Below are 22381 nucleotides of genomic sequence, written 5' to 3' on the forward strand. Positions count from 1 at the left end.
CCCTGTATGCACTGAAGGAAGTTTTCCGTTTCTCTGTCCTGTATTGAGAGCTCTGTTGTTTCTATTAGTTACTCCTTTGGTCTTGGGAATCCTTGTTGGACCAGGCTTCTTCAGCGACACCAGAGGAATCTGGTTAGAGAAAAGAGGCATAATTATCTGGTAGTTAGTTGTTCACTTGGTGTTCACTCCTGCAGATGTATTTATTTTTTTGTGAAGCATTTGTTGTTTGTGCAAAGATGTCTCAGTTGTAGATTTTAAAAGTGGAACCATGGTGCAATGGGCCGTGATTACATGCGTTGCACGCTGTAGTAATGACAAATATTGTGCTAATTTCCAACTCCAATATTGGAAAAATAATCACCTCCACCTCCGCTTTCCAGCACTGGCACAAATTGCACACAAATCTCTATATGCTCCACGCAGCAGTACGGACAGCGAGTGGCTTCTCAACTCTGCGTCTCACAACTAGGATGTTCTTAGAAATAGACTGAGCTGCAGCAAGGCAGAGAGGCTTATCTTTGTTGCTTTTTTTATTTCCCTGGCAGAAAAGGACGAATAAATAACAACAACAAAAAAACAACGGTAGTGGCATCGGCTATTGTTATCTTAAACATTGGTATCAGTCCAGAATTTCCCAATTCTTGCATCCCTATATGAGAGCATCCATTCAAAGCTCCAGCCAGCTGTGCTGCACATGTTTCGCCATGCAAATAAATAGAAAATGTATGCAAGTCGTTCTTCTTTACTCTAATTTGTATAAAAGAGAAAAAGGCTGTTTGGCTAAAAACTGACAAGACAGAAAAGGAGAGTTGAAGTCTGATAGATAGAGGACGGGATTGTCTTTGAAGCCTTAAGAATAGAGAGTAGATTCATGAGAAGCAGTATTACTTTTGAAGGCGCTGGGTCTTGTGGCTAAACGCTCACACTAAAGACAGAGATTCTCACGAGGCCTCTGTCACGCTACAGTCTGCCCCAAACTGTCATCAAATGCCTCATCTGGCTTCCACCTTGCCAACCGGTGATGTCAGTGCGGTTAATGCTCCTCCGTGTTTGTCGTCATATACCTGCTACGTCGGCTCTCTACCAGCCTCTCCTACCACAGGAGCCCATATGTTGTCCCCCAGTACTGTCAGCTAGTTTCTTATTTAGACGACACAACTTTGGCAACTAGATAGAATTTATTGAAGCTACGCCTGTTGCTCTCTTAGGGCATTTATATCTGTCACACTATCTAACCATATATTTTGTGGTGTTGGACTTTTAAAAAAAAAAATGGATCTGATGCTTGTTGTGATTAATGGTTTAAAACCCTGAATGCTGTAATTAAGGTTTCAGGGTTGATTCTAGTCTCAGATTTATTTAAAGGACTTGGCTGACCTGAATACAGATAATAGTAAAGTCAAGTCAGTTTATTTATAAGGGACATTCAGAAACAACAAATGTTTACCAAAGTGCTTGACAGAAAGATGAGATTATTTGATGATTATAATCAAATGAAAACACAGAGTCAAGAGGATGTAGGTACATTTTTAAAAGCCTAGAATAAATACTTTAAATTGGTCAAATTAAAATTAATTTGCTTCCTATTGGTTAATTTTTTTCCCCCAAAAAAGGCTCTCACATCTTGAAAAAGCCCTCCCCTTTAATCATGTATGAGGATGAAGGTAATTACATTGAGCCTGTTCCTCAGTAGTACGTTCACCTTCAGTTCAGTTCATTCTTGTTTAAAAAATGTTGTGATTTGTTGCACATTTTTATATTCCATTATATTTGCCGTATCCCTCTTACCTTTTTAATATTCTGGATAGATATTTTTCCTTTGCATGCCTTGGAAGATGCAATGTTTTTTTAAAAAAAATATTTAAACAAGTTTTTTGTTTGTGTGGGATTATTTTCTAAGTGACACTCAGACCACTGACCACTTTTCCACTTGTGTACTTTCCTGTGTCACGTGCATTTTACAAATAAGAAAATCAGAGTAAACAGTAAAAGTAAACAGGAAATGTTCATAAAGTAAGCAAATCGAGTATTTTATACCAACTATTTACAACTTAATGTGTTGTAAAATGATGCTGCATCATTGGGAGGTTTAGCTAGATGACATGTGCTTAATGCTTTACCTGCTGCACACAGAAAAGTGTCGAACAAACCGAGACTGACCAGCACTGTTTGCCAATTGCTGCTCCATGATTGCCTTGTGATTTAAAAGGGGTTACCAGGTTTTTCTTTTGACAGTAAACGAGGAAAGGCTGAGGAAATGTCTAAATGGATTTAAGCAACACATTAATTGTATATCATTTGTCAATTTCAAATATAGGGTCTGATCATTACTATTTATAGTCAAAATAGAAAAAGGCTTTTAGTAATCCATCCACCATAAAACCTGAACAGCTGCACCGCCACAAGGTGTTCCCAGTTTTATTGTGTCAGAAAAACATGAGCTGAGTTTTCCAGTGCACACTTGAAGGAGCTTTCACACTCACACACACATAGTTGTGAGGAATTTTGCTGTGGTTGAGATAGTGGGTGACTACATTTTTGTGTCAAACACATAAACATTTTCTGTCCCAGTAATTCTTAGTTCTCTCCCTCATCTTGTGGCAGAAATGTACCTAATTAACAGATTAGAGTCCACCAAGTGTTTGATGTGTTGTGCTGTGCAGTGTGGAGTTGTTGCTGTTGTGCATTTAAATTGGCTAGCAACCTGTTAGCTGTGTTGTTGCCAACCCTGTCTCAAAAGTATTCAAGATGAATAAATAAAAACAACACAACACTTTTAATGAACAGAAAAAAATGAAACAGAAAATGATCAGAAAGCACATGACACATTTGGTTGCGACGATGTCTCACTTAGCTTTCATACTAGAAACACATGTCATACATTCAATAAAGGGTTGATTTAAAGTCAGAAAAACTAGAGACAGACTAACTAGATCAAATAGGGGTTACAAAAGGGTCTTGTAGGACAAATACCACAAAGCATTTATTTGATGATTGACTCAGAATACAACAAACTGGGCTGTCATTAGAGGAAGTGTAATGTTTTATTTGTCTCGTCTGGGAATGACTGAGAACATAATACTGCATGTTCAGAATATATCCATTTCCACCTAATCACAAAGGCCACTTACTGTAATATTTGAGGAATGTGAGGCTGAAGACGTAGCAGGGGATATAGTGATGCTACTTGTAATCTTGCCAACGCCTTTGACATGACAGCCATTGGCGAGCACTTGAGTCCTTTGCTCATGTCGGAGATAGTATGGTCCGACAGGCTGCGGGGTGCTGTGGGTCATACCATTCAGGGACTGGATATATGGGCTCCCCAGATGGATGTGGATCTTGTTATCATCTGAGGTGATGATACTGGGACTTGCCTCGGTGCTGTTGGACCTCTGATGCTGCCAGCTGTTCTGCCGCTCCGGTGTCTTGCTGAAGACAGCCTGATTGGCGACCTCTGCTGCCTCCGGAGAACAGGTCCTGACTGTCACAATCTGAATGGGGGAGTTGTTGTGGTCGGGTGTCACAGAGCGAGATGAATTTGGACTTAGCACCCGAGAGATGGGTGTTCCGTTAAGCGGGGAGACGGTGCGGTCGGGGCTTGAAGGGGGGGTTTTAGTATTCACTCCAGACAGAGCTGAGTTCTGGATGATGGTGATTCTCTGCTTAGGTGAGGCCCCGCTCTTGGGAATGACCGCGGTGCTGGTGTAGGATGCAGCTGTGTCTCCGGTGGGGCTGCTGATCTCGAGTGTGGCTGTATTGAGTATATGGTGCGGTGTCACTTTGATGTGCAAGGGCTGCCCTGGGGTGTGTGTTAACATCATCACCTCTCCATTGACTGTTTGGTGCATGTCTATGCCACTGGCTGAATGGCTCCTGTATTGGTTGATGTTATTATTTGCACTGTTTAAGCTATTGAGGTTGTTGACAAGAGAGCTTCTTCTTTTTATGACTTCTGTATTATAGTTTGGGTCCTCATCCTCATTTTCTTCATCTAGTTTCTCGCTGTGCTCGCTGTAGTCAGGAGGAACGCTACCCTGCTCAGTTTGAACCTCTTTGGTGGCCTGGTGAAGGTCCGAGAGGTGTTGTCTACTTGCACCAGGGGTAAAGTTCTTGATTTGTCTATACCTCTCGAGCTCACTACTCAGTTCCGTCATCTCTTTGGCCAGCTCTCGGTTCCTGGCCTCCTGCTGGGTCAGTTTTCTCTGCAGCGTGGAGTGATCCGTCTGAACCTTGCAGATGGACTCCTCGGTTCCCATCAGCTTCTGTAGTTTCTCCTTCAAGGTGTCTACCTCTCTGCCTAAGAGCCTGGACTTAACCTGCTCCTTCTGAAGGCGGCAAAGGAGAAGGTGTTCCTGGTTGACCTCCTGCTTCTCTGCCTGGTCATACCTGGAGAGCTCCCTCTTTGCCACCTCGAGCTCCTCTGTTAGGACCTGGGACCTCTTCTGTTCATCCTTGAACCTCTTTTCCAGGGACTCAAAGTTCTCTTCTACTTTCATTAGCTCTCCCTCCAACATCTCTTTGTCCTGTAGTCTCTTTCGCAGCCTGTCGAGCTCCTGGGTCAATTCTTTGACTTTGTTGTCCTCTGTTTGGCAGTGATGGTTAGGGTTGTTTGGAATAGAGCTGTTTGTGTACTTCTCTTCTTTTTCTTTCCTGTTTTCTAAGACCTGTAACCTTTTCTTCATGATGGTTATTTTACTGTGTAGCTCTCTGTTCCTCTCCTCCTCTGTTTTTAGTCTGTCATGGAGCTCGTCTTTTTCCTTCGCTATGCCCTTAATCCTTTCCTCTAAATCTGCCTTAGACCTCAGTGTCTGCTGCCTCTCCTCTCTCAGTCTTTCTGTCATTGTTGCCAAATTGCTGTGCTCATTTCTTTTGCCCTCCTTTCTGTTGAGTTTTTCCTCAGCCTGTCGGAGCCTCTCGGCCATGGTCTTTCTGTCGTCCACCAACGCTACAGTCAGCGACCTGAGCTTGGCCAGGTCCTGTCTCGTCACCGCTTCACTCTTTTCCAGTTGGCCTTCGATGGCCTCTAGCTCTCGCACCCTAACTTTCAGAGTGTCAAGCTCACCAGACAGCATCTTGCTAACCTCTCTTTCTCGATCCAAGCTGCCCTTCAGAAAACTGCAGTCCTGTTTGCTCTTCCCTAAAGCCTCCTCTATCCTGTCCAATTCGCTAATTCTGCCATTGAGTTTATCCATATCAACTCTCAAGCTACGACAGTGGCTTGTCTCCCTCGCTAGTTTGTGGTCCAGGTCTCTACACTGGCCCCACATGCGCAGCAGCTCCTCGTCCTTTCCCTCCATTTCCTCTACTCTTCTCCTCAGTACCTCGACCTCTGACAGCAGGCTTGGGGCTGTCATGGCGTTCTGGCTTTGATTGAGGGTGGAAACTTGGTTATGGTGCTCCACCTCCAGATGCAGGGATTTGAGCTTCTCCTTTTTTGCACGGGGCTGAGCGGCTCTGACCTCCCGCTCGATGTGGTCAGTGATGGCTCTCAGTTCTTTGACACAACGCTTCTGTTCCTCCAGCAGCTCGCTCAGACACTGTTGCTCCGTTACAACCAGCAGTGCAAAAGCCTTCAGCTTGGTCAGCTCGTTCTTTAAAGTTGATACTTCTTTTTCACGTTTCTTCTCCTTTATCTCCTGGTATTCCCTCTCCTTTACAATTAGGAGCTTGAGTCTGTTGAGAGAAAAAAAAAAAAACATCACGCTGATGTCAGAGTGTCGTGGACTGGATTTATTGTGTAATTGCCTTCTATTTCAGCCTCCAAGGCCACATTTTCATGTTTATATTTAACCTCTTGGCCACAACCTTTAAACACTAATAATTTCCTAAGTTGTGTATTTCCAGCATAAACATTTATTTTCGTTTTCAGAATTTGAGTCACAGTTTCCTCCCTACTCAAACCTCTGCAAAAGCTAGGAATACTTTCTTTTCTCCTTTATAAATCTCTCTGTGCGTATATCTAGTTTGTGTGATGTGTGTTTCCCTACCTGTAAACCCTAAAACATGTAGACACGTCTATGTATATCCATGTTGTTTTGCACTTCTTTCCAGGCAGCATGCGTTCTATAGTATGTTTTGACTATCACGGCAGATGGTCCCTTGGCAGGGAGTGTTTGTTAATTAAGAAGTTCCTCTACCCTTGAGTACCCTCAACACTGCACCCAATCACCCCCCTTCGGTGCACATCGAACACTACCCCATTTCCAGCTAGGAGAGGCAGGAATTCCCCCTGGTTCCATAAGTAATTACAGACGGGCTAGATTTACCAAGTGCTGTCACTCACATTTCCCCAAATGCATACCAGCAATGTACAAATGCAATACACACTGTACATTTTGTGTCATGTGTTACTGCAACTTTCAGGCACATCAAAGTGATTTCTCTCTCGTCAGTCGATTTTTACTATTTAGAATCCGTCTCCTCATGTAAGTGCAACTTTTTGCTGCTAGTGTCGCATACTGGAGAGATCCAGTGCCGACATTTAGGTTTACTGGCATTTATGTTCTTTAAGTCTGCACATCATGTTTTCCATTTAACTGTGTAGATGCATATATTCCTGTGTGTTCATGTTGAAAATGTATGTGAGAGTTGCTATTTATTTGTGCATAAGAAATTTTACATTTAGAGCATTGGTACCTTTTGCTGTTAAGATGCATATAACTTACAACTATAATGTGTGTGTATGTGGGTGAACGGGTTAAATTAACAAAGATTGTATCTTCCAAATAGAATTGATGAGGATTTATTGCAAAAGTGAAAATTAAATGGCATAGGTTTTCAGTGTAAATGTTTCAAAGTAAGACATATCTCTTTAGTCCAGTCCTCAAATATACAACTTAGGTACCCTTTGAAGTGCACACTTTTGTTATTTTGTATCAACATAGCACTGTAAGACGTTCTATCTATCAAACCTATGCAGAACTGGACAGCACTTACTTTGCCTGTAACCTCATCTTGCAGTTAAAAAGCAAGCTTTAAAGTGAGTTTTCAGTTTCCAAATGTACATTATATCTTTTTGCTTTTCACAAGTTTTGACTGTTCCTACCTGTGCTGTGCTGTTGGTCCTTTTGAAAATCCTCACAGAATAAATTGTCTCTAGTCTTTCACCTCTCCCTTTCTCGGAGATCCCAGTGATGTGGACATTCCATCCGGAAAACCAAACATTATGAGAAGTGCTCTGCACACTGAGTCTCACTCGCAGTCAGTGGCGCCCATGACATCATCAGCAAGTCCTTATATGGGACTGTACAGGCTCTAATGCTGTGTGTGTGCGTGTGCATGTGTGTGTCTGCTTGTGTGTGTATGTGTGTGTGTGTTTTTACTGGATTCCAGCCCATTCCCAGAGAGGTTCATTGTGTTGCCATGCCAAAGGGAGGCTAATGGGGAAGGACAGAGTGTGTGTTGTGTGTGTGTGTGTGTGTGGTGTGTGTGTGTGTGTGTAGGTAAAGAAAACTAAAGCCTCAAACACAATTCAAACTAGAAAGGCTAACGCTCTCAGTTTGCAGGATTAGCCTAGGCAAACATGTTACCGATGCTACCCAAGTGCTGGGCCTGACTTGGCATGTCGTATGAACTGTAGCTCATCTAGAAGTATGCATATGTTGTCTGTGTGTGTTGTGTTCCCATATGTTTTAAGAAGAGAAACATGTTTTGTGAGTCGTAGCTGCTTTGCCTGGGGCCTGATAACCTGACTGCGAGATGACATCATCAGTTCATCGGTCCTCAATTACATCCATATGTCTCTCTTTCGCTCACTCTCCCCACGCTGCTTCTCTTCTTTCTTCTCTTGTCATTTTGTTCTTCAGCGTACCTTCTTACTTTTAGATATGATTTTTTTTATCTGTTATCTTCACCTTTCTCTCGCCATCAGCAGTGTCTTATCCCTGTGTTGTCCTGTATGGTGTTACTCAAGTCAAATCTATGTGTTCAGTAGAGCAGGGAGGGAGGACAGATTATACTCTCATTGTTCTCACTGATAATCTTGCGTCTTACAAGAAGAATGAGAAAAATCGTAATCGAAAAATGAATGATATTTTAGCTTGCTCGATGATCGTACTATCAGTGATGCAGGAGAAAACAAACAGGTCTTTGTGTGACGCATGTTCCCCTATGGGAGCACTTACTGACACTATAGCTCCAAGTTCCAGCTTTCACTTGAGAAATATACCTCTGGTGGTATTTCTTTCTGTCAAGCAAACCCATCCAGTCCACAATTGAAGGAGAACTATTTCCCCTGTGTCATGTTGTCATCACACAAGAATTTACAGCCTAAAAGACACACTTAAAGTTCACTTTTTTAGACATTTATGTTCTCAAGCATTTTAACTCCAGGCATGAAAATCCATGCAGCTTGTTCATATCTTTAAAGGAAGCAATGACAGCTTGCGCAATAGCGAAGAACATTTGTGCCGCAGAAAAGACAGACCATATTAATAGACGTGGACTTTCTTATGCTGAAAGAAGGGCTCACATAATTAAACAATTTAGATACATGTCAGAAACTATAACAAGCACACAGTTTATAAATGTGCAAACAATGTCTTCAGCAGCTCTTTTCTAACACAACACATTTTATAAGAGGAAAATAGTTTCCAAGCATTTTAAAGAAATATACTCATCTTGATCAGGTGTGGCTTTGACACCTTTGTTTTTATTGCAAAGCACTTAAATATCAGCTTGTTAAGCCAACAATTTAGTCAAAAGTTGAGAGTTGGCAGGGTCCAAAATGAACACCCACCAAGCGCCAAATGCCGGTAAATTTGGAGTTTGGACGGAAAATAAAATGGTCACAGGCCAGATGGCCAGTAAATAATTTGGAATCACAGCGTTGGGCCAGGTTTATAACCAGACTGTGCCAGATGGTTTGTTACACAGAACCATCTGGGAAGTCATCGTTGGAAACGGATGGGCACTTTCAGTAAATACTCGGCAGGTCATTGGATGAACGATCTGTCTGTTGCCATCTATCACAGAGGAAGAGAAAAGTCACAAAGTTCAGTGTTTTTGCAAGCAGTGGTGTCTGACTGATGCAGGAAGGAAGCCGGAGGTCCTGGGGAAAATATGAACCTCAAAACCATGATGATGATTTCTCAGTCTACCTGGCATTGGCAAGTGAGCAAAAAAACTAATTTTGGAGATCTACAGCAAACACTATATCCCAAATCAACTGTGTTGTAGTCTAACATGTGAACTCTGTCAGACACTGTTTGGCCTTGATCAATCTGGAGTTACTGACTGCAGCAGTTACGTAAATGAATGATGTAATGTGTATTCTGCGCCTTGTTGGCATCCTTTTTAATCCCTTAATTGGTTGATTAGAACAGTGACTGCCTGTTTTAAAGTCAGAGATCACCCTGACTTGTTTTTGGTTTTGGCAATTGTCATGAGTGCACTTACAGTAGCTGTTGCTTATGGTTAGGCTATTGTTGAGGAAGGTTATGATGATGAACCGTTCAGATAGGGGTTGATTCACCTTTTGTGGTGTTGTTGAAATTAATTACATTATACTCAGCTGCATTTTTAATATTTAGTCTACCCTCACTGATATGAATTGTAACCTTTTGTGAATGTAGACTTTGCAGGGCTGTTGCTATTCTGGTTTTAGCTAGTAAATAAACTAGATGTGTGGTTAAATGGACTATCAAAACACAGAACGTTATCTCCGACACAGGTTTAAAAAAGTTGCACACAAAAACACGTTATACAATACTCCATGTATTGTATAGTTACAAAAAGACTCTTTTGTAAGAAAATGTCTCAGTAAGATCAGATATTTCTCTGGTTGTGGAATGTGAGAAAGAAATCCTCCTCATTCCTTGCAATTCCTATCCACAGACCAACTCCCAAACCAAAGTTCATGAGGTCTCATTTCCTTAGAGGAGGGGTTGGCATCCGAATCGCTTGTCGTCAATTATGATCTGATCCCTCAAAGGCATTTCCAAGAAAACCCTCAAACATTGCACATATGTAATATGCCCCTTATATGAGAGAGCAGCACTCTGTTGTCATAGCTCCTATTTTAATCCAGGGGTGTAATTTAGCGATATTTTTTAGCTGCTGCCTTTGACAAATCCTGCAGTTGTACTAAGCACTGCTGTACAGGGTCAAAGAAAACGCACATTGAAAGAAAAGCAGCTGCACAGGCAGTTTGTCATAACATTCTTCTCTTAATTTATCAGCACATTTAATAAAACTGAAGGAATGACTAAACTGACCTCATATGCTCGGTATAGCTAATAAATGGGCCCAACAGCTTGTGATCAGAACAGCGGTTCTGCTCTGAAGGGATGCACTGCTAAACTCCTGTGGTAATTTATGCACATCTTCCTGTGACACATTATTGGCTGAGCTGGCAGATGGTGGATTTGAGTGTAAGGGATGGACAGAACAGCTGTGGGTTTCCGCTACGGCACAGCCAAGTTTACTTTATCCTTTTCCTTTGAGCAAAATCTACAAAATGTTTCCTCCACCATGTTTAACCGAGCCAGAGAGCTTTTCTTTTTATTGACTGCTTCTTAGCTGTGCTAGCAATGCATGCTGCTCTCGGGATGGCAGTGTCATTTTGTCCGTCTCTTCGATCGGTCCACCACTGTGGCACACACTGGAATATCTCAATTCTCTTTGACGGATTGGAATCAACGTTAACTCGAGCACCAGCAGCATTCATGGTCTGCAAGGGATGAATTCTGATGATGTTGGTGGTCCCCTGTAAAGCTGTCGCTTTGAAGCGCGAGTTTTGCTGTTTTTTTGCTAATTACTTTGTAAGGGGTACAACAGGATAATGTTCCATCTTAGTGCCTGCTTCTACTACTCACCTGCACTGTCCCGCCTCCTGCCTCTTGGGTCTGTGACCCTGCTAACCGGCAACTTTCCGTCGAATAAATTTGCCAGTTAGTTACCATATTCAGCTTAAAGTTGTCTGTTAACAGGGTCGCCTGTTAAGCACTGGTGTGCAAGTGCACACAGACCACAGCTGTTGCAAATTGTGATTATTAGCGGACCAATCTGCCTTTTCTACTGAAGGACTGCTGGTGTTTCCAGACGGGAGTTTTTCTAGAGCGAGTGAGGCGGAAGCTACACTACTTTCTTTTGTGTGGTATTGTAATCGTGTGAATACTGAGTAGCACTGCATTTTAGACAGCGCTTCTGCTGTATGGAGTCTCTCCAGCCTAGCCCACTCTGGGGATGCATTGTCAATAGTCAGGAGACTAGGGCTGTTGTGATAAAAGCAATAATGGACCCAATAATACCCCATTATCGCCAGTATCACAACAGCCCTAGTCCCTTGACTTTTCCTCTAACCCCTCCATGAAGTTGGCATTTGTGGTTTTGAGTGAAATATCTCTAACTATTTGATGGATCGCCATGAAATGTGGTACAGGTTTCCCTCGGGATGAATTCTAACTTTAGTGATCACTTGGCCTTTAACCAGCACCATCATTGGGTCAAACTTCAAATTTGTCCAACACTCAGTTTTATAACTAGCCTGGGAATCAGACAAATCTGCAAGGTCATGTTTTAGTCGCTCTGGTAGATACGTCAATGGAATATTGTCACATTACACATGACGAAGAAAGGCATTAAAATGTGGTAGGTAGGTTAAAACATGACTCATGTAGATGTGTTACCACCACAGGCACTGAACTCGAACAGAAGGAATCAAAAGTTGAATCTTTGTATTTAAGAGTCAAACTAAATTCATAGCCCGTGTCCCATGTTTTGTGGCTCTGTTTGGTTGTAGATCTATCCAATTGCTTCCAGAGGCATTCTGATTGGCGCCCACTGATAACGTGCCTTGGATATCAAAAATGAATCGAGAGATACATTATAAACATGATGCTCACTTTGGATCAACAGCAGCATTATCACTGTGAGCATGGTAGTCTACTGAGTACAGTAAGTACAGAGCCACAGAGCCACTGGCACGACTGTAGACTCTTACTCTTTTTTTTTTTGTTATTTCTAAGATTTTTTTAGATCATCTTTCCTACATCTGTAGCACTTACTGATGGTGTATTAATGAGGGGGACACATTAGCTGGGGAGGGAGGGAGGGAAGACATGATGGAGTTTTAAAGTGGTTTGTGGGTGTAGGGTAGAGTGAGTAAAAAGTTTGTGATTCAGAACTCAAGTGAACAGATGAGAGCATGGATGTCTTTTGTGTGTTGAACATGTGTGTGCGGTTAATGCTGAGATGCTGCCAGCCCAGTGACAGACCATAGAAAACACACAGTCTTAGAGGATGTTCTGATATCTGAGGTTGGAACAACCAGATTGCTGCATTGTGATGTGCAGATGTAATCATCCTTTGACACGCAACAGGGATCATACTATGGCATAAAGTGATTATACGCCGTGACTGGAATTTACCATATAGCTCACAGCTGAAGCAGGTCATCTGCTCTGCACATGGCACCTTGTGGAGCTTCGTTCGCAGGAAAATGAAAAAGAGAGAGGGGTGCTGATTTGAAGCCAGGCTGAGTGGCTCTCCTGGCTCAGAGCATATGCTTTGAAAAGAAACGGGGAGGGAGATTTGAAAGATAGTTGAAGAGGATTTGGAGTAGGAGTGGAAATTCTTTCAGTTAAATATTTAGGCTACTGCTGAGCAAGATGTAAGAAGGACAGGATGGAGAGGGAGATGAGAGGGAGATAAAAGGGACAGGCCTATCGCCGTGTGCCTCGGGTTGTTTACCCTGTGGATAAATGCGAGCATTGACTCAGCTCAAACCTATTGTGCCGCGTTCAAACTGAAGTTGGTAACACAAAGGAGGAGAATATAAACTCTTTTTCAAGTGTTCCTTAGAACAAATATAAACATATACAGGCAACAGAGCATTGCCATGTATGCTTATACGCTTGTGCTCCGCAGTAATTTAAAGGGATTCTGATAGAAGTGGCATTAAGAGTTTCCCAGGCAACAACATAGAGGTGAACCCACACTTCAGAATAGCACTGCACAAATGCACGTCCACAAACGCATTTCCAAAAGATTTGATATTTGATATCAAAGATTTTTCTCGTCTGGCGAGGCTTCCCATTGGCCTTTGAGCCCACTAGGGCTGCTCCAGAAAAGTCATTTATTTGAATATTAAGTCAAGAAGACCGAGAATCAACATCGGATTTTGTTAATCGAATCCCTGCACTTTTTGTTTTTTAAAAATCTGAGTCGGGTACAGCTGAATTGATTATCAAAAAAGTTGCAGGTCAATGTTCTGACAATCAATTAATTGTGTAATTGTTTCAGTGCTAGATAGTAAGTCACCAAAGGGAAGATAAGAAACAGATAAAACGTTACATGCAGTTACTTTTGTCTAAGACAAAAATAAAACTACCTGATATCCCAGACAGTCCAACCTAACATTACAACGTCACGATTCCATCATGCTTTCAGGCCATACTTCAGTTTATGTGACAATTCAAAGTGTGATGCTTTAGACCTGTGTTCCTCAAATGAATTCATGAAGGAGGAGAGGCAGAGAGATGAAAAACCTCTGTGTTCAAGCCGTCAGAAATGTACGAGCCACACAGGGTTCACCACAGACATGCTGTCTACTCATGTATTAATCATCATTAGTCCAAGATGAACCACAAAGCCTTTATGTGTGCATGTTTAGGGTTTCCACATTGTATTGGAATAGACAGAATTCTAGTAAACTTAATCACTCCACTGGCTTGGCTATTTTTGGTGTTTAATTGCGTGTGTGCCTGTGGTGGATCAGTAAAGAGTTTTCATTTTGGCACACAGATGCAGACAACTAGTCTCCTCCCAAGGCTGCAAGCCCAGTGCGGGTCCAGTCTCTACACAGCTAGATTACAGAGTGGACTCGGATGGTACATGAGCCGAGACAACCAGGGACTCCAACACAACAGCCCCGTTGTGGGCCTCAAATTGCATAGGAGAACCAGTGACCACCTTCTTGTTAGACCTAGCTATAGCCATAGGCCACATCTAAATGTGCTCTCCATTCGGGAAGGGAATCTTTCTACCCACCAGCAAACCCTCAGCCCATTTACTAAGTTTAGAAGAGGGCTTCATCCTGTGCAGTGTGGTGCTGCTGAATTGGGCCGTAGGCTGCCAGTTCAGACCGTACATGTAATTGCATGTGAGTGCATGTTTATGTGTTTACAAGCGAGAGTGAACAGAGCCAGGCTGGCCGCAGGGTCTAACCAAGTCCAGGATGTAATGGACTGTGTCTGAGTGGAGTAACTCTTAAGTACAGTGTTGAGGTCACATGCACTGGGGTGGTATGCACTAGCCAAGAGCGCCTTTGCTCTTTCACTCAGCCATGAAGAGCATTACAGGCCAACGTAGACTAAAAGAATCTGCACAAGTGTACATCACAGAGCTCAGATCTGGCGTGCTCCAGTGTGCTGAAACACTTTAATCCCATAGCCTCTTCTACACTAGCTGTAAATCCTCATCTATTTACATCAGGAGGGATTCTGAAAGGCACGGATATTTCTACAAGTCTAGCTTCAACGCAGACTACCATTTTAGTGCCAGCGAAAAAATGTAAATGTTGTCTTTGCTTAGGCATTCATCTGAACCTTGAGGGTTTGGTGCACCAACCTCTGTCTGTCCTGCTCCAGTAGCGTGTTCAGGCAGTTGCTCTTATCAATAAAAGCTCTGTGGCTCCTCTCTTGCTCCTGTAGCCTCTGTAGGGTGCCACTGTGAGAGCGGGACACCTCCAGGAGCTGCTCCAGCATCTGTTCGGATGAGCGCTTCTGGGCCTCCACCAAGTGGTTGAGCTGATGGGGAGAAAGAAAACAACATAGGGGCCTGTGAAGAGGAAGATGTCAGTGCACCTTGAGCCCAGAGTAAGGAAGTGCCTGCAAAAAATGTCTGTCAATTTGGCAAGTGACAGTCTTGTTAATGTAAAAGCCTGATTCCAGGGTAGTTTGCTGCTGGACATAAATATTAAGGGATCATTTCACCCAATTTACAATAGTAAGTTTATTTTTTAAGAGCTTTTGAGATTTAAGACATATTATTATTATAATATTATTAGTCCTTGAAACAGACCTTTTCAGAAGTTTTCATTAAAAATGTGTTCTCCTGAAAAATAAAACTACAAATAGGGAAAGAAACAATCCTTTTTTACAGATTTATAATCATTACAGGAGAATATATATACAGTGCATGTAACACCTGTAGTGCAAAATAACAAATTTGTGCAATGATGCGGCAGTAATGAATGCTCTATTGTCAGACAGTAATGTATTCACCTCGTTAAATTTGATTATCCGCTCCATATGGTGTCTAGTTTCTTACTATTGGGTCTTGGTACCTCAGCAATTGGTTTTTTGAACACATCCTGCAGGTGGTACTGCTGTGCCCGGAGCGAGTCTCTCTGCAGGGCACGGAGCGCCTTCTCCGGACCACTGAAACCATATTGGGCCCCCAGTAGAGCTGAATCTGTCTTCTCTGATTTCAGCACAGCAATTACCTCATCTCTGGCCTGGTGTGACAAACATTGCAGTAGAACATTGGCTTTACCTTTTCATCTCTAATGCTAGCTGCAGTTGCAGCCTCACTCACACTTTGTGCAGTTTACGTGACCTTTAAGTTTAACATGAGCTAGATTCAGCTACAGAATGAATGTGTACTCATGATGTGAACAAATCGTCCTACCTGCAGTTCTCCCTCCAGAATACTGAGCAGAAACAGCAAGTCATCACGGGACAGATTGTCTCTTGTGTGTCTGCCCTCCCACCTCTCTCTCTTGTCTTGCTTGTTGACCCTCTCCATGGGGTTTTTCTTTGGGGGCTGGTTGGGGCGGAACGGAGGCTCTGAGTTGTGTTTCTTTAGATCGTATTGATTGCAAGAAAGCACTTTGCCACTTTTGCCAACTGGTTGCATGGCTTTAAGTCCACCTAGGAGGAACTGGAGAAAGAGGAATGATTGGAGGTGGCAGCTGAGCATGGCGCCAAAGAGAAATATGTGCTTCCTATCAAAAGAGGTTAAACAAGGTCATACATCGTGTCTTAGCAGAACAAGTGGTTATTGTGTGGCTTTAATAAGCAACTGGCTGATGCAAATTATATAAGCCTTTATGGGCTAATCCAAAGTCAGAAGGCCTCTTGTCATAACAGTTAGTGTTACTGAAACGGATAGGCCTGCGCCTGGCATTACTTTGTGTGAGGCTTATGTCATCTCATAGTCTTACTCTTAGCACATTTACAACAATCACTGTCAGCTTGGCAGACAAAAGGACTAAAGGTTTCCAGAAAGTACGACCTTGATTACTGACTACATGAGGGTGAGATATGTGTATGTTTGTGTATATATGTGTGTTATTGAAGCAAATCACGTCAGCTAAACAGTGTTCGCAAGCCAGCGTTCTCTGACTTGATGTTCTCATCCCATATTTAGAGACAGAAAGCAAGAAGGTTCATATTAGTGAGAGATGATGTAATCCCTCTGCTCTTCAGCTCTGCTTTTCTAGTCCAAGCTCTCACAGTGGCCGGGAACGCCTATTATTCCCTTGCTGTTGGTCAAGTTTCTTTAGATAAGTAAGTAAAGGCCCTTGCATTGGCCATCTTGTGGAAAAAAGCAATTCAGTAAAATATTAGGAAATGTCCAGAGGTGCGTATTTCCACTGCAGACTTGATTAAAACCTCCTCAGACCTTTTTACTGCTGTTAGAAATTCTGTTACTTAACAGGAAAGCAGTGAGACTCTTTCCCTCTCTCCCCCGTCCCTCTCAATTGTCCTTCTCTTACACAAGCACACATACACACCAACGGGCCGCATATGCTTGTTGTCACCAAGGCCTGAGAGCAACCTTGAGTCTCTTAACAAGATGAACACTGGTACATAGAGGACAAAAGCTGTGCAAGAAAAAAACGCCAAACAGAAAGCAAGCCCTTTAGGCTAGCTGTTTCAAACTGAAGCCAACAACACCTTCAGATATTGAATCAGTTTGAGAGTGTTGGCTTACTTAATAGATGGAGTCTGCATAGAAGTATTTTCTCTCGGCCTCTGTGTGGAAAGAAAGAGTGACGATCTCAGCCTCCCTCCCTTCCTCTTGACACCCCCTCTGTATCAATCAGGAAGACAGATGAAGCTGTCTTGGCTTTCCATGCGTTCCTTGACTCCACTTGTTTTTCAGTGACAGGAAGGGATGATGGAAGCTCTTAACACAATTGCTGTTGAGTTTTCATTAGGTCACTTTTAAACTATCAAGACTTGCTGTACTCGGGAATCATACTCACAAAACAAATTCCCCACAACATACAGAACTACTCCCTAATACATTTACTACAACGTTCAAAATGATTACATCTTCTATTCATTTTTTATTTTTTGTCCAGAGATCCAGATTGAAGGAAAGAAAATGGTTGAGATACTGGGCTAAAGAGAACCTTCATCAGTTGGGTTGAATAGGTTTAGCCCAGGGTTTGGTCAAGATGCCGGCACGCAGTGGAGCGGATGCGAGTTGGTAATCTTCAGCACATATTTTCTCTGGTGGCCTGGGCCTGTATTTTATCTGCCCATCTGATGTTGCTGTTAATGTGAGCAGCAAGCCAAGACACGTGCTTCCATGTCCTTTCCCTTCCCTTCCCTTCAATTGACTGATGGTGATTGGGTCTGAACATCTCACAATTCTCTCTCTCTCTCTCTCATGCACACACACTCAGATGACATGAGTCAGACAGTGTTCTTTCTTCAGTGTGGTCACAGCGTCTAGACAAGCACACACATACTGATGTCTAACCACACTCCCACACGATGCCAGGCATGTGAAAATACCTCTAAACTTAAGTTCTGGCTCATAGCCAGTGTCCTCCTCAATAATGGTTGCCAGGGTAGCCCCACTGAGGACTGTCCGCTGGCAGGAAGTTTGGCAGTCGCACATGTGGCTGGCCGCCTTTGTTTATTTATCTGAACACTACCCAGGGGCAGCTTGCCTGCATCCCTCCCGCCTGCCACGGTCTACTCAAAAGGGCACCGGCTGCCCTCAGAATAAACCATTAACACTTCCAAAAAATAATGTCATTTACTGGACTGCCTCCCAACCCAAAAAATAGGTCCACACATGCTCACATACAGGTAGTATCTTAACAGTAAAGTGAGGAGAAATATGATTATGTGCTGGGACCATTGAAACACCAGTTCTGACATTTTCAAACCAGCTTTGTAATCAACAGTGAACCCAAATTGTGGTTAATCACTTTTTATATACAACTATCAATAAAGCTCTAAGAAGGACTGTCTTATTTTGAAGTAATTATACATTAAGGCTCCAAAGTCAGAGCATAAAAATTGGCTTTTTGTTTCACACTGACTCTAATTCAGCATGGCACAAAAGACTGACCCAGAGACAGACAGTTTGAAGACAGGAGTGATTTTTCTTTCATATTTTCTAGTTTTGAAATTGATATTAATTCTTTAGATGAAAGCTGTTTTTCCGATTCTCACAGTGAAGTTAGAGCGTCTTTATCTTCTGTAATGTGACGTATTTGGTTACAAGAGGGATTTAAGTACAGTCCTTTATAGATGTGATTGGATTACTCAAAGTGGGCGTTCCTTTGTGAAAACAGCAACACGATAGGGAGCTGCAGAGACATCCAGAGCTGTAGGGGACTGTTAACCTCCCTCACCTGTATTGTTAGATCAAGAGGAGGAGGATATGAAATTAAATGCCAACACACCACCAGCTATGATATTGCTCTCTTTGCTACCCTCCAGCTCAAGTCGGTCAACGGTCAAGTGTGTTGTTTGTTTTACACATGTTTAGCATGTAACGAGAGATAAATTAACAATTACACATAGGGACACTATAGCCCAGTATCACAAATCACTCTTTTGAATAACACACAACACCCTCTAAAAAGACACCCTAAAAAAACCCTGTATAGGTCCAGTGTGTAACATTTAGGAGGATCTATTGTCAGAAATTAAATATAACATTCATAGGTATGTTTTCAGGTGTATAATCAAAATTAAAATAAGAATCATTGTGTTTTTCATGACCTCAGAAAGAGCAGTTTTTATCTACAGACGCAGAGAGGGAAAGACTAGCACAGTATTTCCCCCCCCCCCACTGAATGTTCTTTCCCCCCGTAGGAGCAAACAACCTGGACCATGGCCCCCAGGTAATTTAAGTTTAAGACCCCTACTCTGGCTATTCATTCCCCATGAGCAGCTCATATCCACTTTATATCCACCTGTCATGCGAGGCTGGCTCAGTCTGTGCCCTGGAGTCCTCTTTCGTCTCCAGTTTCCAGGGTCAAGTTGGCACAGCGCTCTGTAAGACGCATTTTGTATGGCTGATGTATGTCTTGGCACAGGGAACAGTACTGCAGGCATGGTTGGTAAGAGTGTTGTAACAGAGAAATTATACAGTACGCAGGCCAGCTAGAGAGAGCGAGAGATGTTGAACAACCCATAAATTTATCACGTCACTAGACATGCTGCTATTGTACTTTATAATTATAAGTGTGGTTATGCTGCACTCCAAAGATCAGTTGGGTGTGACATTTGATACCACCTAGCCAATCTTTGACTCACTTATTTTTTACATTGCGATTTTCCTGACAATTTAGTCATGTCCATGATCATTCATTTGTCACCGGAGAAGGATTAAGAAATGACTGCATGCTCTTGGAAATAGAGCAGCTTTTTTACAACTGTGCGCGTCTTTCATATAGCAAGGACTTATTGTATAAACAGTTATTTTCTGCCTTAAACATCACATCCTTTCATTATTTGGGTGGGTTTTGTTTAATGTGCCCGACAGAAGGTGTTAATATTTGAGTACGGCCCCCATCCCCATTTTATTGCCATTAATAAGCTTTAAGTGCCAGATGTGACAGTGTTCCTGCCGTCTGTGCTGCTTGAAGTGCCCAAGGCTTTCAAGACTACTTAATGTTGGGTTTAGGGTTGATGACAAACCTTATGATATAGATTCCTTTGAAAGCTTCTTTTATAATCTTAACCTTTTGAAGTGTTTTCCTACACACAAGATCTGTGAAAGAGAACACACTTCAGTGCCATCAGATACGCTGCCATATAGCTGTCAGTGTTCAAGTGATCTCTGAAGTCTAGATTATGGCGGTGTTGGTTGTTGAACTGAAATTAAATACTTATCTGAATATTAAGTATAGTAAGTTTTATGTATAATAACTATACAGCTAGACTTACCATCTTAAATACACTTTTAGTCCCCTTTCATAATAAATGTATTTGGTAATTTGTTTTGTATGGCTTAATTCTTGTAGGTGGTCTTTCCTACATTATAGTTACTAAGGTGTATAAATCAAATGGTAACCATAGTTGTGGAAAGCAAAACAGAGAACATTTGGCAGTCAGTGTTGTAATGAAATATGGTCTACATTGTTTTGTTATGATACAAGGTTTATCCTCTAGAAGTTACTTTTGTTGAGCAAGACTTCTTCGCTCATTGAATAATGAAGATGTGAAATTCTACCATGTACCATTGATTTTGTGTGCACTGGTGTCTGTGCTTTTGGACGGGCATGCATTTTTCACACAAACACATTTAACCCCTATCCTCACTCCGATATCAGAGGCTAGATTCCACATGTATTGCGTCAGACGCTTGTGTTGGTGATTGATAGAGAACGAAAGATGGGGGCAGTGTTACAAATATCCTCCATATGATATCTGTTGTTGGGGAATTTAAAAAAGTGCAAGAGAGGAATGGCTTTGAAGATAAGAATTAGGTCTACAAGGAAAAAGCAAACGGGGAGGGAGACAGTTGTAATGATAATATGAAGTCAGAAGCAGAGTTACTTAAGCTGAAGTTTGGCAGCCTAAATAATGTTTGGCCAACAGCAGTGTCTTCATTACATAAGTTGCAACATGCTGGCAAGGCGAGGTGAAAAAAGAGTTTCCTTATTTGGTTCTTGTGAAAGCTTAAAAGCTTGGAGTTATTTACATAGCCTCATGTCTCTGATTAGCACCTCCTGTGTGACATCATTAGGAGCTCCTATCACACCCTGCCAGCCGGGATTGGCTTGACTCAAACCTGTGAATGTCAGAGCATCCCAATATGTTAGGGAACTGACATACATACAATGAATGACGAATAGAACAGACTGGAAAATGAAGTCTGTCACTGAAACCAAGTCAGTTTAGCTTTACTAAGTTCCTGAGAGGCAGACACCACACTTTTGGACTGTAACAGAGAAGAAGACCAGCTGAGACATGACAATACTCACACATACTCGCACACATCCAAAGATCTTAGATAGACATGCACACATACACATTCAAGGTCTCTCCTTACTGTATACTGCGTTATGTAAAAGAATTCTTGGCGGATTGAAATAGAGACCAAGGTCTAGACTGCACTGTCCTTGAACATTAACCTTTGTTTTACTTTGGGGAACTTCAGGTCAAGTAGAGCCGCCTGGCTCAAATCAAAACCTGCATACTGTTGAACACCTGTTTCTCCTGAAGGTAATTACTGTGTAACTGTTCTTGGCCATGATACAACATAAGTAGATAGTTTTGGGTGTGCGTTGTTTTAGAGTAAGCTGTCAAAAAGCATTTGATTTACTGATTCAAATTTCATTAGTTAATATGGTGGGAGTCGGTGTGTATGTGGGTGTAGTACACCACGCCTGTTTTAGGAGGTATATCCAAAACATAGTTATAAGAATAAATAGGTTAATTTCACATTTGCTACTCTGTTGATCCTATACTCGCCCCTGCTGGTTGGATATTTCCACCCTGCAGCCAATAATAGATTAGATAGATAGAGCTAGAGTCGATAGATAAGATAGATAGAATAGATGAGATAGATAAGATAGATAAAATTCCTGCCAACAAAGCATTGTTAGTCGATTCACCACATGTCAATATCCTGACAAGATACTGAATTGCTCCCCGATGCTGTCGGTGTAATTAGTTATTTGTCGATGGACTTCATCACTGATGAATTGGAAAGGAATGTGCACTAGTTAAAAGCTTGAGGGTCGAAGACTAAAGCGCTATAGATCAGATACAGGTTCCATTTACCATTCCATATAGCAACATATATACATACATATTCCACAAGCCATAGGGTTCATTGAAACTCACTGATTGGGAATACGCACTCTGACACAAAAACAGAGAGACTCTTTCCGCACTGCAACCTACTGTCGTCCACTCCTCCCATCATAAAACACACATCACAGATGGAAGACTCTGTAGATACACATACTGAGTCAAGTTCAGAATCTATACAGCTACAAGGAATGTTAATTGTATTGCCTGAACAACTGTCACATTAACCAACACAGCTTCCAGCTCACACAGTTTTGAGGTGTTACTACTGAGAAACCTAACAAATTTTTGTTAACATGACCAATAAACTTTCTTTGAGAGTTAAGCTGTATACAGGTCATGGAGGGTACAAAGGTACTGAA

At 42.1% G+C, this 22381-nt stretch overlaps 1 protein-coding gene across 2 annotated transcripts; it reads right to left on the reverse strand.

Moving 5' to 3' along the window:
- Positions 1-2753: 2753 nt before the first annotated feature.
- Positions 2754-14729, reverse strand: LOC118338803 (filamin A-interacting protein 1-like). Of its 2 annotated transcripts, none has more exons than XM_035676132.1 (2): positions 14572-14729; positions 2754-5676 (listed from the first exon to the last, which is right to left on the reverse strand). In XM_035676132.1, the coding sequence occupies exons 1-2, from the start codon at positions 14706-14708 to the stop codon at positions 3111-3113; spliced, it is 2703 nt and encodes a 900-aa protein (XP_035532025.1). In that variant the 5' UTR covers positions 14709-14729; the 3' UTR covers positions 2754-3110. The 2 variants fall into 2 exon arrangements, 1 of the variants encoding a protein (XP_035532025.1); XR_004797281.1 differs by lacking the exon at positions 14572-14729 and adding an exon at positions 7049-7198 and having other exon boundaries at positions 5541-5676.
- Between the last annotated feature and the right edge of the window lie 7652 nt (positions 14730-22381).

The sequence above is a fragment of the Morone saxatilis genome, unplaced genomic scaffold (assembly GCF_004916995.1).
Source record: "Morone saxatilis isolate NCDOM2014 unplaced genomic scaffold, NCSU_SB_2.0 Contig5, whole genome shotgun sequence".
In the NCBI taxonomy this organism is placed as follows: domain Eukaryota; kingdom Metazoa; phylum Chordata; class Actinopteri; family Moronidae; genus Morone; species Morone saxatilis.

Excerpts from the sequence above, each read along its gene's own strand:
- LOC118338803 (XM_035676132.1), bottom strand. The coding sequence starts at position 14,708 with ATGCTGGAGCAGCTCCTGGAGGTGTCCCGCTCTCACAGTGGCACCCTA. Across the intron at positions 5,677-14,571 it reads CTGGAGCAGGACAGACAGAG|ACTCAAGCTCCTAATTGTAA; the intron begins GTTGGTGCACCA and ends TTCTCTCAACAG.